Source organism: Rhineura floridana, chromosome 1 (assembly GCF_030035675.1).
Source record: "Rhineura floridana isolate rRhiFlo1 chromosome 1, rRhiFlo1.hap2, whole genome shotgun sequence".
Lineage (NCBI taxonomy): Eukaryota > Metazoa > Chordata > Lepidosauria > Squamata > Rhineuridae > Rhineura > Rhineura floridana.
The window spans coordinates 122,175,494-122,191,694 of NC_084480.1; the positions used below are offsets into that span (position 1 = coordinate 122,175,494).

Below are 16,201 nucleotides of genomic sequence, written 5' to 3' on the forward strand. Positions count from 1 at the left end.
AGCTAAGGTTGGAATCCTCTCCTTTTTTACATTTTGTTTTTAAGTGTGGCCCTCTGATGGTTGTTAATGATCCAATTCCTTTTTTTCTGATATATTTTCATTTTTTCTGATCTCCCCTTTTTTTTTTTTTTGCTTTGTAGAGAATTATCTATTATTATAATAGCTATTTATTCATGAACCTCCACTGGTATCGATCTTTATTCTGAATGAACTCTGTAACAATTTCCTGTTTACATTCCTTTTCAAGTGCACTGCAGAGCAAATAATCAAATCAGTGTCTTCTCTCCTGCTGCTTACAGTCAACACGTCATTCCCCCAGCTATTTTCTATCTGTTGAAGAACTCACATAGAAAGTGGAGCTATAAAAGTATCACTCACACTATCGATGATTTCAAAGTGAATTGTTTTTTAAAAAAGGAATAGAAAAAAAGGAATCAGAAACCAGATGCGGAGAGTTGCTACTTCAAAATTCTGTCTGCAAAGATAGAGAATATCAGAAATAATAATTAATCTGATGGCAAATCCGAAAAATGTTTACTGCAGAAATGGAGCCCATCACTAGTACTAACTCTGCTTACTTAATCCAACAGTGACAATTTCCCAAGGACCTAGCATGGGAAGTGACAATTTCCTTCTAGCACCAGGATAATTCTGTGCCAAATAAGAGGGAGGTAGAGATGTTGGAAGGCCACCCCCTTTTACCAGGATGCTTTGTTGTTGTTATGTGCCTTAAAGTCGATTATGACTTATGGCGACCCTATGAATCAGCGACCTCCAATAGCATCTGTCGTGAACCACCCTGTTCAGATCTTGTAAGTTCAGGTCTGTGGCTTCCTTTATGGAATCAATCCATCTCTTGTTTGGCCTTCCTCTTTTTCTACTCCCTTCTGTTTTTCCCAGCATTATTGTCTTTTCTAGTACCAGGATGCTACTTTACCTACTATACTGCAAATGTTGGGTTGTATCATCACAGCTGAAGAGGGAAGACAGGATTGGCCCACTCTTCAATCTGTCTTAGTAAAGATTGGTGAAGATGCAATGGTGTACATCAGGGATGGGAAACATGTGTCCCTCCAGAAGTTGCTAGACTACAGCTCCCATTATTCCTGACCACTGGGCATGATGGCTGGTGCTGATGGGGGTTGTAGTCCAACAACATCTGGACAAAATTTAAGAAAAAACAAATTAACAGTGCAATCTTATTCATTTTTACTCTGAAGTAAATCCCACTGTATACAGTGGGTTTTACTATCTGTTAAGTATGTTCAGCCAGATTTACAGCCTGAGTAATCTGGCAGCCAAGTCCAAACAACATTTACTCACAGAAATAAATCTCATGGATTTCAATGTAACTTGCATCCAAATAAAAACTAAGCATATTTAGGATTTCTCATTCACAGGAAGTAAGCCTCACTGGACAGATTTTAACTTGGATTCTGCACTGAGCAGGGGGTTGGACTCGATGGCCTTATAGGCCCCTTCCAACTCTACTGTTCCATGATTCTATGAGATCTACACTATGGTTAAACTGCTTTATTAGTATTCTCTTTCTTCAGGGAATAGTAGTCCAGGCGATGGTAGTTATGTATTTTGAAGTTGAATTGTATTCTTGGCACTGATACTAACAGTTTCCAAAATTCTAATTTGGGGTGTGGTAGAATGAGTCAAAGTGGTATAAAACCATATCGTTCCCCCTCCCCAAAGAGATGCCTCCTCTGAGTTTAATGGAATTAACTTCGAGGAAACAGTATTTAGGATTGCAACCTAAATCTATATATACAGAAACTATGCTTTTAACCCTTTATGAAACTGAACTTTGCAACTCCATTTTTTTATTTTCTTAAAGCAAGAAATGTCTTTTCAAATTTAATTTTTACTCATTTTCCTTCAGCCACTGGACAGGGGAATCTGTCTCGTATGTATGTATTTGCTGTTTGAAGGAATCTAAACTACCAGTATTCAACTGATGAAGATGTTTTGAAATTGGTGTGCAAACATCCATGGTGGTCTTCTGAGAAAGTAAGAGGAATGTGTCAAGTTCCCTTTCTGGTCCTTCAAGCTTTCCCATCAAGCATCTCCAACTGCTTGAGTGAAAATTACTAAGAAGCTGAGAATGGATGGAGCACTCAGTCAATTGAAATAAATCTGATGTTTACACAAGGTATGCTTTATATTGCACGTTGATCTGTCATGCTGTGAGAACTTCAGGAGAGGGGGGAGAAGACAGAATGGAATCCTGCCAGACTTGAAATGTTATGGAGCAGAAACAGTGACAATGGCCTTAAAGTAATTATTTTGTAGCCTATTTGATTGCAAAAAGGAAGGAACAGTTTTTGATCTGCCTTAGATAAGCCGAGGACTTCAGAAGAAAGTTCAGTGGCACTTTCACACTTTCATTTATCTTCCCTTGCCCCATAGGTTGGGGATGAGCAGACTGGAATGCAATTTTTAACAAAAATATAACTAGTTGGGGAAATATTAAGAAGCTTCATCTCCATTCCAGTCCTCTACTGCACAGTGCAGCCTCTATAACTGTACTTTATAAAATAATATATTAGAGTGAAACTACATACATCAGAACTGAGCATAATATGTAGTTTTGCCCTTTAGCTTTAATCCTGCTAACATTTACTTGAGAATAATTTTCACTGAACTCAGTGGGACATGCTTTTGAGTAAACTGCATGGGATTAGATTGTTAGGATCCATTCTACAGATCTCTTTGTTAATAAAATGTGATTACAATTTTGGTTGTATGTTTATCTAATGGCCAGAATAGCCATTGAAATGACCACACACCTCCATTTCATATTACTGGTTGTTATGGGGGCAGGCGGGCAGGCAAATGTCCCTCTTGAGATGGCCTCCTGCTGGCCACTGAACATGTGGACTGGTGGGAGACCTGCTGTCAGTATCCCTGCCAGCAAAGTCCCGTGGGAAGTCCTGAAACAGGATGTTCTGGAGGCATGGCTGAGTCAGCCTGAGTTCTGCTGGACCCCAAGCCAGTCTCATAGGCATCACTGGCTGGGATTGGGCCTGAAGCAGACCTGATTGTCCTGCGTGTGCTTGCCTTCTGCTGGGGCTGCAGAGAACAGCAGGGCTGAAGATGTGCTAGTGGCTCCATCGGTCCACAGAGCTGCAGTAGGGTCTTTGGACTGAGCCTTTAGAGCCTAGCTAGAAGACCTGGGAGGTAATCTCGTCCAACTTTGTTTTCCTTGCAGGAATGAAAGTAAGATTAAAGTTCTTCAGATAATATTAATCACAGAAACTTGGCCAAATAAAAACAACTCAGAATAAAAATATTGCACAATAAAAAGGAAAACTGAATAAAATATGTTTTTGACCAATGGTAATGCTAATTCTGTTTGGTGCAGCAGTGAAGTTTGCCACCACAGACATTAAAACACTTTAGCATGTTGTTGCTACAGCATGTTAAGAATGCTTCAGTTTCATTGAAATAAATGGGACCTGACAGCTTACTCTGCACTGTTACAATTCTGAACAGCATTGGTTCATTCAGCTACAGTTTACTGATCAACACCTGAACACAAGAGAGCCCCTTAAGTCTCCTCAAGGGGTTGTATCCATACAGTTAAGGTTTCTGCCTTTATGTTCAAACAGTAGTTTTTTGGTGTCATGCTTTCAAACTATGTCTGAAAGGTTCTTGAATTTCTAGGGCCATTTGTGAAGTGGTATGATGTCCTATTAAGAGAATCAAGAGCTCTACGGCAACATGAAGCTCTCATTGTGTGGTGCTCTGGTTTGTAATAGTGCTGTGCTGGAAATTGCTTCTGCATTTGTTTCAACCATTCTTCAACCATAAGACAAGAAACTGCATTCAAAAATTCTCAAAGGGGAGTGGGGGAAGCAGTGAACTTCTCATGGGTGGGATGCAGGGGTTTTGCTGTTCTTAACTTACTCTTGAGGTGGCCAAGGGGTGTTTATGGGTGTCCTTTCATTCTACAAATTACTGATTTATGACATTTATATACTACTTAATCATTCACATTTCTAAGCAGCATTCTTGAAAACAAGCCATACAGATAATGAAACAATAAGAATTGATCATAAAATCAAAAACTACCTTAAAATGCCTGCGGGAAAAAGAGAGTCTTAGTCATGGTGACTGAAGTTCAGCAAGGAGGATGCCTGTTTAATCTCAGTTGGGAGTATTACAAATCTTCTCATGAGTGGTCTACACTCAACCTTTCTGAGTTGGAGTGCCCCCCCCCAACTGCCCTAACAACAGAAACAAGATACATGTAATGTGATAATGCACTTCATGTATTGTCTACTTGGCCCTGTGATGATGAATTTAAAACTAATGGCATTAAAATGTCCAAGTTATTTAAAGAGAGGTGTAGCACCTTATACAAGGTGGCATTCAATGCTAGTCCAACTCAGAGTAGACCACTGAATTTAATGGACATGTCTAATTTATGCTCATGAATTTCAATGGATCTACTCTGAGGACTTAGTTGAATACAACTCATAATGTTGCTCTTTATTTAGGACTATATCCAATGCTAGTCCTACTCAGAGCAGACCCAGGATCAGTCTCAGGACAAGATGCTGGAAACCCTAGTTGGGAGCCATGTGGTGGGTTCCCCTGGAAAAGCAAAAGTCAGCTCCCACAAATACTCCTACCAGGGAGTAAGCACTCCGCATGGACTGGCATTGAAATTATTTTACTCCATTGGCCTATTGACTAGCGGAAATTTTGCATGGATTGGGACCTGAGGGAGTGCCCTGAATGGAAGGATGACACATAAGTCTCCCCCCCAAGCTCCTTCTCCGCCACGCACCCGGAACACCCCATTTTCAGTCCTTCCGCTGACTTTCCATCTGCTGAGCTGGGCTTCTTCAGAGGACCCCTGGCTGAGCCAGCAGGGTTCCAGTGGCACCGTGGCTGAGCTGAGAGGAGGGGCTTCTGCCGGCAGAGCCTGGCGGTGCTGGGAGCCTGCCAGCTCGGCCGGGGGTCTGCCTCATCCAACTCCCCCTAGCCCAGCACAAGTATTAGTTGGATTGTGCCCTAGGTTCATTAATTTGAATGGGTCTACTCTGAATAGGACTAGCATTGGATATAACCCTAACATACACTAAAAATTATGTTTATATATTTTTAAAAGCTATTTCAGGAATTACCTACATTTAAATATATTAATTATGAAATATATTAAAAATGCTCATTTCCTGCCACATTCAGACATGCTATAATATTTATAGTTTTTCCTTTATTCATACATTTAGGTTTTTAAATTTCTTTGTTTGATTCTATAATCCAAACCTTGACTTTGAAGTCATTGATCAAAAACTACCATTGTTCATCATATACAATAACTCTGCCAGAGGTCTGGCAACCTTGATGAAAACAATCTTATGATCACAAAAGAACAAGTTTGAAAGAGGACATGAAACCAAAAGATGTGTACATCAAGCAACCATGGAGCAAGAGATTTCACCCTTTAATCAAAACCCTCCTTGTGAATGGCTAACCATTTTTCCAACCATGCAGATCCTTTAATTGGAAAATTGCTAATGAAGACAACCCTAAACATGTCCTGAAAAAGAGTGCTGGCCAATTGCTGAAGACAAAGAGAAGTTGATGCTCTATTTTCAACAGCTGATGTAGAGCAGCCTATTGATGCTTAACAAGAAATACAAAAAGGAAGCCAAACTGAGAAGTTATTTTTTTGTGATTTCACTTACAGAAGCATTACAGCATGGCAGAAGTGGGCTGATTTCAGTTTTTTTGTTTTACTAAAATCTCCATGGTACATGGATACGGTTTTGAATTTACATAGCCAGCTCACATAGTCAGGATCTCTTAGTAGTAACTAATCTGTATTTTCAAAGGGAAGTTGTTTTAGTCTGTTGCAGCAAAACCAACAGTTTTGTGGCACCTTACCTGGGAATGTCCTATTAAACTGAATAAGTTACTGCTGTCTAGATATACTTAGGACTGTTTTGTTAAAGACTAACCTTATGACATAATGCATTTTTGAGCATTAAGGTGCCACAAGCCTTGTTTTTAATCTATATTTAGTGATTCTGAGTATGTATTTTTGCTCAAGAAGGGTCTTTTTTCTTTACTTATTTAATATTAAGATCCATGTGACCCATTATTCCCCTCCCCCAAGAATTCCAGCAACCCAAAAGTAAACTTCCAATATGTAGTGAGTTCTGGTAAGTCCACAATCATCTGCCCACATCCACTTTATAGAATATATACAGAATACAGGCCTGGGAAGTGGGTCCATCAAAGTAGACTATTAATATGACAGATACAGGCAGTAGAAGCTGGTCCATGAGATCAAACGGGGACACTGCCCCACCAACCTCGGCCTGCCTCCACCTGCCTTCCATCATACTTACGGTCTGTCCGCTTTCTCTTCCTCCCTTAGTCTCAGGATTGCCCCTATAGACTTCAGCAGGGAAGTGGATTAGAACTAGAATTAGTTGTCTTTGGCTGCTCCTCCAATGTACTGTTTGAGCATTGCAGTGGGTATATGTGAATGTGAAAACTGTCTGTATAGTAAATCCAGGGATCCAGCTATTATTTGCAGGTGTGGGGGAGGGACAAGCCCCTCTGATGTCTTTTGTATCAGGAGCACTTCACTCAGACAAGTTGTCTTAAATGTTGTGACATTCTGGGAATGCATTTCTGCTTTATGGAACGTGAGGTGTGCATGGGCGTGTCTGCCCACTCCTGACAGAAATGGGACACTTATGATCCTCCAGATGTTGAACTCTCAACATCCCTGACCTTTGGCCAGGCTGGCTGGGGCTGATGGGAGTTGAGAGTCCAGCAGTAAGGGACAGAGGCACAGGTATTAACTGTATTTTGTGTATTTTTATCTATTTTAATTTTTGTGTTTTTTTATTGGTATGGTTTTATTGAGAGCCACCTTGAGTGCCCTATTTTAAGATAGAAGGGCAGGATAGAATTTTAAAAAGTAAATCAATCCCTGCTTTACAAGGAAGGGCTGTGCGCGCGCAAGTGACAGGCACTCATTTAGCACTGGGCGAGGCGTACGCCAAAGATATTCGGGGAACCTCCGAAGTTCAAAAAGTGTGAGAAACGTCAGGAACCATTTCGGCAAAGCCCTTCACTCGTTCTTCAACTTGCCCCGACAGTTCTAACAGCCTGTCCGCGAGTTGTCTCTCTCTCTCCTCGCCGGGCGGTTTCAGGTTTCCCGTGCGACAGTGGGCGTGGCAAGCTGGCGGCCGTGCCCACTTGGTGTAGTCTGAACACGCGCCCGCGAAGGTTAGACTCCGGCCGGCGCGTCCCCTCAGTCAGCGACGTGCCCCAGGACAGCGAGGGTGCCTTTTCTCTACTCAGCGGAGTCATGGCAACAGGCAATTCGTCTCTGTTGCAACAGCCGGCACTGACCGCTTCGTCGCTCAAAGCGCCCCCTTCGCCAGCTTTGCCCGTGCCCTCAGGGGTCCCTGTGCCGCCCTCCTTCCTCCGCCCGCCTAGCCTTTTTGTGCGTGCTGCGGCAGCCGTCGCCGCGGCGGCCGCCTCCTCCACCACCACCACCGGCAACAACGTCAGCTACTACTCGCAGGCAGCGGCGGGGCCGGAGCGCAGCGTTTGCTACCCGCGCACGCCGAAGTGCGCCCGCTGCCGGAACCACGGCGTGGTGTCGGCACTGAAGGGCCACAAGCGCTTCTGCCGCTGGCGGGACTGTGCGTGCACCAGGTGCGGCCTCATCGCTGAGCGTCAGCGCGTCATGGCCGCCCAGGTGGCGCTGCGCAGGCAACAGGCACAGGAGGAGAACGAGGCCAGCGGGAACAGCAGCCACCACCAGCATTGTGTCGCTACTCGCCGGAGCAGAGAGTCGGCGCTGAGCCTTATGGCGGGCGGCGCAAGCGCAGGAGGAGACCCCGCGTGCAACAGCTGCTACCCGGAGTTCCAGCGTGGGCGAAGAGGTGGGGCTTGCGGGGGCGAATGACGGCAGCAGCTGGGCGGGGGGACCCAGTGACCTCACTGAGATGCTGGTTTTAGAAGATGGTTGAGAAGACGCAAGGGCACAGCGCCTTCCAGAAAAAAAATGAAAAACCACAAAGCCATGCTTAATTTGTGCCAGAACTCTGGGGAGAGTTAGGCTTTGATTCTGTTTTCTGTGCAGTAGCCAGTGCGAAGTGAGCGATTTTGGCCATGGTGTTTCTGAGCATGTGCAGGATACATTGTGCTCTGAGCTTTTGCAGAATAATGATCACAAACTGTGGGGACGTCTATTAAAAATGTTAAGAACGCATCCATTTTCTTAAGCCATATATGCATTTTATGTCAGGGTACTTATGGATGGTCTTGAAGCACAAATAGGTGTCAGCATTTGTTTTTATTGGCATTCCAAACGTGAACAAAAGAAACACCCACACAATCGTGACTTAGGGTGTTGCTTGAGAGAGAATTTAAGGAATTAGGAATAGTTTGTTTTGAATATCTGTTACTGACCTGATACACGTGGATGGAAGAAACCCACTCTCCCCAAGGCTGTTTCAGCAGCAGAGATGTGTGTAACTACTCCTGACATTTAGAACAAGTTGTAGACAGGATTTACTGACCACTGTTATTGACGTCAGTTCATGTTAGTGGGGTTTGCACTGGAACGGTGCTTGAAATGTATGCAAACAGTGGGATATAAATTTAAATAGTGTTATCAGTTCTCACCTTTTTTTTCCATCTCAAATGTATCTACAGAGTAGCAGGTTTCAGTGACACTTATTTCCAAATACATGCTTTAAGACTGTAGCATTTCACTACAATTCATAGCATGGTATATTGAAGAAGCTGAATTGCTAAGGTGTGTTGCAGGTTGGGCCTAAAGCAAAATGGCATTACCTAGCACAGTATGCAGCATTACTGCAAATTTTATGAAGCACATCCATCATGATAAACTGCCATAGTATCAGTGTTGTAAATACTGTTGGTGAATGTATGTCATTCAGCTGAATGTCTAGTTTTGTTTAGGCCAAGTAAATTGGCTCTATAGACTTTGCTTCATACATACAGGCAGTTGTAGTGACTGAAGGAACAACCCATCAGGCAGTTCTCCTATAGAAGTATCATTAAAGTGAAATGGGAGCAGTACTATCGCCCTTATTCATTATGATGGCCTTGATGTGGGTCAGCTTCCCAGAGCTTATGCTAAAGAGATTTGTGGAGGCAGGAGAACACGGTGGACAGGCAATGTGGACTATAGAATTCAAATTGTAATACAATAAAATGCAATCTACAAAAAATAAAAGAAGCAATGAAAATACAATTAAAATCATATAGCATCTAGTACAGTTTATTGTAATTGCTACTACAGGCAGAAAAATCATTGAGTTGTTCATGGGAAAAGACGTTTGGAAACCACTGATGTAGAATATTGCATGTTTCCACTTTATGCTTCCATCTGTAAGAACCTGAATGTATGGGAAGTCCTGCTTGGGTGTCTCCCCATACATGCAAAAATAGGTGTGTGTGTGTGTGTGTGTGCGTGCGTGCGTGCGTATATATATAGATATAGTACTGGCTCAATACATGGTAGCTATATCTATGTAGGAAATCCATCATGTGTGTGTGGCTGTGTTGTTAGTACAACTGGGTTAATTCTTAAGTATGCTAACTCATGAATGAGAGCTTTTCAAAGGGATTGAATAGGATACAGAATACCAGTAAAAACAGATAGTTGTGTGGTCACTTTAATTCCACTACAGTATGCATACCTATGACTGCAGAAGGTGTGAGTGAGAGTGTGTGTGTGAGAGAGAAGTATTGGATGTGTCCTAAATACTCATGAGTGTTTGACTCCATGCCTAACTTTCTTTTCTAGAGGAGAAGGTTCAGAAGTATGGCTTCCACTGCAGTGAACAAAGCAGTTCTGTAGCCCATTTACATATACCGTCCCAGAGGTCTTCTGGAGCTACTGGAGACTGTAAAGAGAAGTCCTCTTGCATACATATTTCAGGTAAAGAGATGGCCGTTTGTCCTTCAGGTCCTGATGACTCTTTGAAAGGCACTGACAGTTCAGCATCTCTGTCTTCTTCAGAGATAGAATCAGGGAATGAAAGTGAACGTCTGAAGGACTTTGTTGTCTCCAATACCAGCGCCTCTTCTACTGCTTCTCCTACTTCTGGTGCTTCAAGACGCAGAGACCCACTCGATATCCTTACCAAGGTCTTTCCAAATCACAAACAGAGTAGATTAGAGAGAGTTCTGCAATTCTGCAAAGGAGATATAGTCCAAGCCATAGAGCAGATACTGAATGTGAATGAGCATAAGCAAGAACTCAGACAGCTTGCAGCCTCACCACTGCCAGTATGCAATATCCTCCAGCAGTCCTCTGATTTTAGTCTCCTAGGAGTAGATGTCAGAGCACTTGGGAATAAATCAGCATTTTCTCCTCTACAAACCAGTCCAACTTCCTTTGGAAGTGAAGTGAGTCTTTATGGTCTAAGTCCTAGACTTGGAATTGGACCTTTGAGAGTGGCATACTCCCCTCCAGGAAGAGCTTTACCTGGATTGATATCGCCGTACTTAAGAACTGGACTGTTTCCTACCTTGCCTTTTCACCCAGCGATGGACTATTCCTTTTCAGGAGTGATCAAAGATGCATCCTATTTCCCCAATAAAGACACAATTGTCAGTAGCACAATTTACACCAGGCTAAATGAAGAAAACAAATAGCATCTTGATAAAATCTTCATTTTTGTAGTACTTGTTGAAGTGGGTTGTCTCTTAATTTTAAAGCCCAAGTTTCAAAGGTACTTTCTGCTAATAAAGGGCTAATAAGTAAAAAGAACAAAGAATCTTGTAGCACCTTAAAGACTAGCAAAGACTCTTTGGTCTTCTTGCTGCAATAGACTAACACTGCTACCCCTCTGGACCTAGCTAATCAGTAGTTTCCAGTCCTGTTTATTTTATTTTATTTTTTTAAAAATAGATTTTAATGAGATTCTTCATTTGAACATGGAACAGTATGAAAGGTGAGAAAATTTCAGAATATCAGTTGTTAAAGAGCATTTAAAATTAGCGCTGGTTTTAAATATGAGCTTTTGTATACATACTGTATATTCAGTGTTCATGCTTTTGGGGAAGAAAAAACTAAGTGACATTTAAGAGGCTGTGAGTGAAAATCTAAGTTGAAATTTGGAGGAAACCCAATAAATAATTGAACTCCCTTTTGTCTTTTCCTAGATATTTGATATGTTCATGTTTTTGATTTACATGTTTGAAATGGAATAGTGTTTGAAATACAGAGATTTGATTAAAAAATAGGATCTTAAAAATAGGGTATTTGAAGCAGCTGAATATTGGCAATGGTCAACTCTTCTAACAAAATTGATCAGGAATGTGGTGTATAAGCATTATTTTTGGTTGGGGGTCTTGGATCCTAGGCAAGAAAAAATGAAATAATGGCCTGGTTTAGATATAATGCAAAACTATGGTGTAGCATTATGTGGATGAACCTCATCCTTGTGTGCTCTTCTCTCTTCCTGAAGCGTGGGTGCAAGGAGGAGATTGAAGCTTTCAATTCTATTTTCAACTAACTGCAGTTTAGCCTTGTGTCTGAATCCTACCTGTGATCAGTCTTCCCTATGGTTTACTGAAACAAGACAGTTTCATAGACCATGGTGAATTTGACTTGCTTCAGGAAACCATAGTTAAGACAAACCACAGTTTGTCTAGGTGTGAACAGAACCCTAAACTGCAGGTAATTAAAAACAAATGAAAGCTTCTGATCTCCTTTTCTAAGTCATGCCACAAGAGAGCTAATGAGGCCAAGACTTATTCATGAAATGCTAAACCATATTTTAGAGTTGCATCCAAATGCAGCAAATGTGCTAAAATATTATTTATATGTTGCCAGAGCATGGTCTGGGAGCACATCATGGATTTCTAGTTCTGAAGCTAAGCATGTGTAGCCCTCATAAGCTGTTTGGATGGAAACCATATCCACTCAGAGTTCCTTGGAGAATAAATGTGACATTCATAAAATAATAAATGTACTGTCCTTAAATGACTGTTGAATGGAGTCAAAATGTAATAGTGAGAATCCAAGCCAATGCAAGCAGCAGCACACAAAAAAATTGGGTCTGCTTGCATAGTGTGTGTGGGGTGAGCACTGATTTGAGCACTTGGCAGAAACTTCTTTATAAATGCTTAGGTCCAAAATCATGAAATTATAGCAGTGAACATTGACAATGACTATTAGAAGATACATGGAGAATTATTATACTTCAGGGACGTTGGTGACAAGGGATTGTTAGCACTTCTTTGTAAGAGCTAAGTTTTCTGCATTTTAGATATTCTCTCTCTCTCTCTCACACACACACACACACAGGGAGAGCGAGGGAGGGAGGGAGTTAAGCCTGTGAAGGTTACTTTAAAATAAAAAATATTAACATTAGCAATCATAACTAATCTCAAGAGTTAAAATGAAAGAAGTCTATCCATCCTTGGCCATTTCCCAGGGTGAGATTAAAAAGAGGCTTTCTAAACCAAAGCAGACTAAGCATTTTTGTTCCCAATGTATTTTGAAAAAATAAATCTCTTTATCATACTCTCTTTTTTGTGTGTGTGTTTGGATTTTATTAAACCCATTTGTGACAACATTACCACAGTTTACTAATTCTCTGAGCCTGTCGTAGTTTATTATGCAATATATGCTTCTTTGATAAAGAACAGGGATACATTTTTCCTTGTCACTCTCTTGATATGTTAAGAGCTTGCAAAAGTCAGTGGAATACTTTATGCTTGAATATTCATGTAGCTTGTTACTACTGAAAAACTTGGAAGTAAAATAAAACAATCAAACCCACTAGAGATCTGCAGCCTTGAGGTTTTTGTTTGTGCGGACAGAACTTTTGTTACTGAAACATTTGTTGGATTTGAATGGGTGGTGTTTATGTAATAGCAATATTCCCATTCATTCCCCCCCCACTCATGCACCAAGTACATGGACGTGAAGCACCCACCAGACATGACTGCAGACGCTCTCACGAAAGGCGTTGGGCAAAGTCAAGACATTGCAAGCTGCGAGACAAGACAAATCTCGTGGACTGAACCAAACACTCGTTGAGAAGGGGTGTTGGAAGTGGGGCAAGAGCAACTCCTGTTTTGTTCTTTTGTTTAAGCTCCAGAAGGAAGATAGAGCTAGGGTCCTCCGGATGGATAGGCTTTGTTTACACCTTTTACCTGTGATGCTCTGACTGACTTCCTTCTGTCGCTAGGCTGTTACATCTTTAGGGAAGCTTACCTGCCCCTCCTCCTCCTGCCCTTTCCATTCCTTTGTCCTTTGACTGTCCGGGAGAGAGGAGACATCCCTTTGTCTCTGTTCTCTCCAAGCCATGGGGGCTAACTCCCACACCTGGGCGTTATGCCTCCAACTTAGCTTTTTAGTTAGAACCAGATATGCCTTTTCTATCTACTATGTATTTCTATAAATAAAGTAGCTTTTCTTATTTTACTAAGTCTCAAGTCTCAGTGATGCTGATGCAGGGTAAAAGCCTGCTTTCTTAGGCAAATGCATGCACACGCTGGCACACTCGCATTTCCACATCTGCTGTTACTCTCTGCTGCTGTGGCGCTACTTTTAAACAAAATTAAGCAACACAACTACACACAGCACAACACATCTAATTTTTATAGAGAAACGGGCTATATGTATTCATTTTCTTACATTTATATCCTTATCAGCACATTCTCTTTTAATTTTTTGATCCAGTTAAAAAGGGTTATTAATTTGGATATTTGCTCCAGAAGTACAGCCTATATGCTACATTTGATAAAATTCTTTGTGGATTTCTACTTTCCCCCTTCCAGTAAGGTTAGCACAAACAACTTGTACTTCATTCTATAGCTCTATGGGAAATTTTTTCCAACTGAATTAGCTTCTAAAGCCACTGATCACCATCTTGTGGCCACTCATGTTCATTACATTTTTTAAAGGGATTTCTGTTTGACACAAAGAGCATAACCATTAAGAGCTGGGGTGATATTTTTTTTGCGCCACTTGAAAATGTAGCCAGTGACAAGAATTGGCAGCCATTAGTTCAGCATTTTATCCACACAGGAGGATAACCTTTAGCCTTGTTAATCTTTGGAAACTGACTTGGTGAACTCCAATTCAACAAGGATAATCCAACTATGGACATACATTATGGCCATGTTTAGACAATCTTGAATAAATAGCTTCAAGGCATTCTTTGGAAGAGAAAATCCTAACTTGGTTTTGATGCAAAGCAAAGAGCTTATACATAATCTAAGGCCTCTTTACCCCTCTACTGCTGCTTTGGTTAAATTGATAGTGTATAAACAGCACCATGGTCAGCACCACTGTCAGGACAAAACATGCCTCCTATTTCCCAGCCAGCTCTACCACTGAACATAAGTGATAGGAAGAAGTGAGCAAAGAACTGCAGTGAGGACAGTAATTGTTGCATGTATGAAACAATTGCAGTGCAAAAGCCTTTGCTTTCCAAAATTGTTTAAACAAGAACTTTTAAGGCATTGCTTATTATCCCATAAGTCTTCTTTCACAGATAAAGCAGAGTGTTCTACAGAGGACTAGTAACAGCAGTGTCCTGAATAACCCAACCCAATTGTCTTGCCTGGTAGGCTTTTGCATGATTTCCAAGTGAAATAAGATCTTGCTGTCTACTGTGACAAAATGTGTCCCTTTTCTCAATGGCAAGAGCATGGCTTACCTTATAAAGTGGTCTTTACCAATTGCTTGTGACTATTATGTTCAAAACTGATGTGATGGTTTGCATCACATTGATGCAGGAAATGTTACTGTCTGCCTCATTTATTCTTCATTCCAGACTGTCTGCCCACGTAGTTAATTTTTTCCATAACGTGTGAGGAATCAGTAGAAGCCAATACAAGCTGCCAGTCAGCTTGTGTTGCCAGCTTCTCCTTCCCTTGGGAGAAACAGTATGATATATGCAATTGCTCTTTTTGAAGAGTTGGAGTTTTGTTCAAAACCCTGCCTTTTGTTTGCAAAGTGCTATGGATTCTCCATACCTTACTTTCATCCTCACATTATTTGCTTTGATATGGAATGTGTGTCAGTTTCATTAATATTTTTCTTCCAAAAATTGTCCATCATTGCTGTTAACACAATTTGATTCGGCAATATGGACAATTTCTGCTTGGCTATAAGTACTTTGAAGTCTATTACGGGGGGGGGGCTTTTGTTGCACTCCAGATGTTGTTGGGCTGCACCTCCCATCAGACACAGTCAGTGTGGGCAATAGTTGGAGTTGATGGATATTGTCATCCAGCAGCATCTGGAGGACCACAGGTTTCTGATATTTCTCCCCGGAACCAACCCCATTAGTAAGAATGAAATCGCCTTAAAATAGGTACAAGTCATGGAGATGGTCCAGGAGGATGATATCAAAAACCACTGAGAGATCCAGGAGGCTCAATAGAGTCAAACTTCACATGCCCCTCTCCCTTAACATGCCCCTTCCCCTGCAAGGGTGACAAAGGCTGATTCTGTCCCCAAACCAGGCCAGAACATAGCTAGGCATGGCTCAAGATAATTCATGGCATCCAATAGCATCAGCAGCCAAACCACCACTTGTTTCAGGAGAAATTAGCATCTCCTTTCTTCTTCAAAAGAGATGCTGCTGCTTTCCCTCAAAGTCTTTGGGAGCCAAAGTGCTGGAGCTTCTTTTTTTTTTACAATAATTTTTGTTCAAATTTTCATAAAACATAGAAAACAAAATCATAAAACATTCAAAGACAAAAAACAAAACAAAACAAAAATGATTAAACAAAAAAATAAAATAAAATGTTGACTTCCCATTTGTCACATATCAAATCAGTTATAGGTCTACAATATATAACAATCCTGTCTCTTAAATCATATTATAAAATCACTTTCCTCCAGTAGTTATCTTAATTAATCATCAAATCTCATAAACATTACTTTATTCTTTCCACAAAAAGTCAAAGAGAGGTTTCAATTCTTTAAGAAATATATCTATCAATTTTTCTCCAAATAAACATGTCAATTAATCCATCTCGTTAATAATTATAATAATCTTATTGTCATAACCATAGTCCAAATAAACATTTCGATTAATCCATCTCATCAGAATCTGTTAGGTCCAATAATTTCAATAGCCATTATTCCATTATCCCTATTAGTTCCATCTTCCATCTTCAATAGTCCTGTTAAGTCCAGTAATTTCAG

The 16,201-nt window shown here is 41.0% G+C and overlaps 1 protein-coding gene across 1 annotated transcript; it reads left to right on the forward strand.

Annotated features, from left to right (window-relative positions):
* Positions 1-7,018: 7,018 nt before the first annotated feature.
* DMRTA1 (DMRT like family A1) lies at positions 7,019-12,561 on the forward strand. Its single transcript, XM_061630982.1, has 2 exons — positions 7,019-7,931; positions 9,827-12,561. Exons 1-2 carry the CDS (start codon positions 7,349-7,351, stop codon positions 10,678-10,680), a joined length of 1,437 nt encoding a protein of 478 aa, XP_061486966.1. The 5' UTR covers positions 7,019-7,348; the 3' UTR covers positions 10,681-12,561.
* Positions 12,562-16,201: the final 3,640 nt, after the last annotated feature.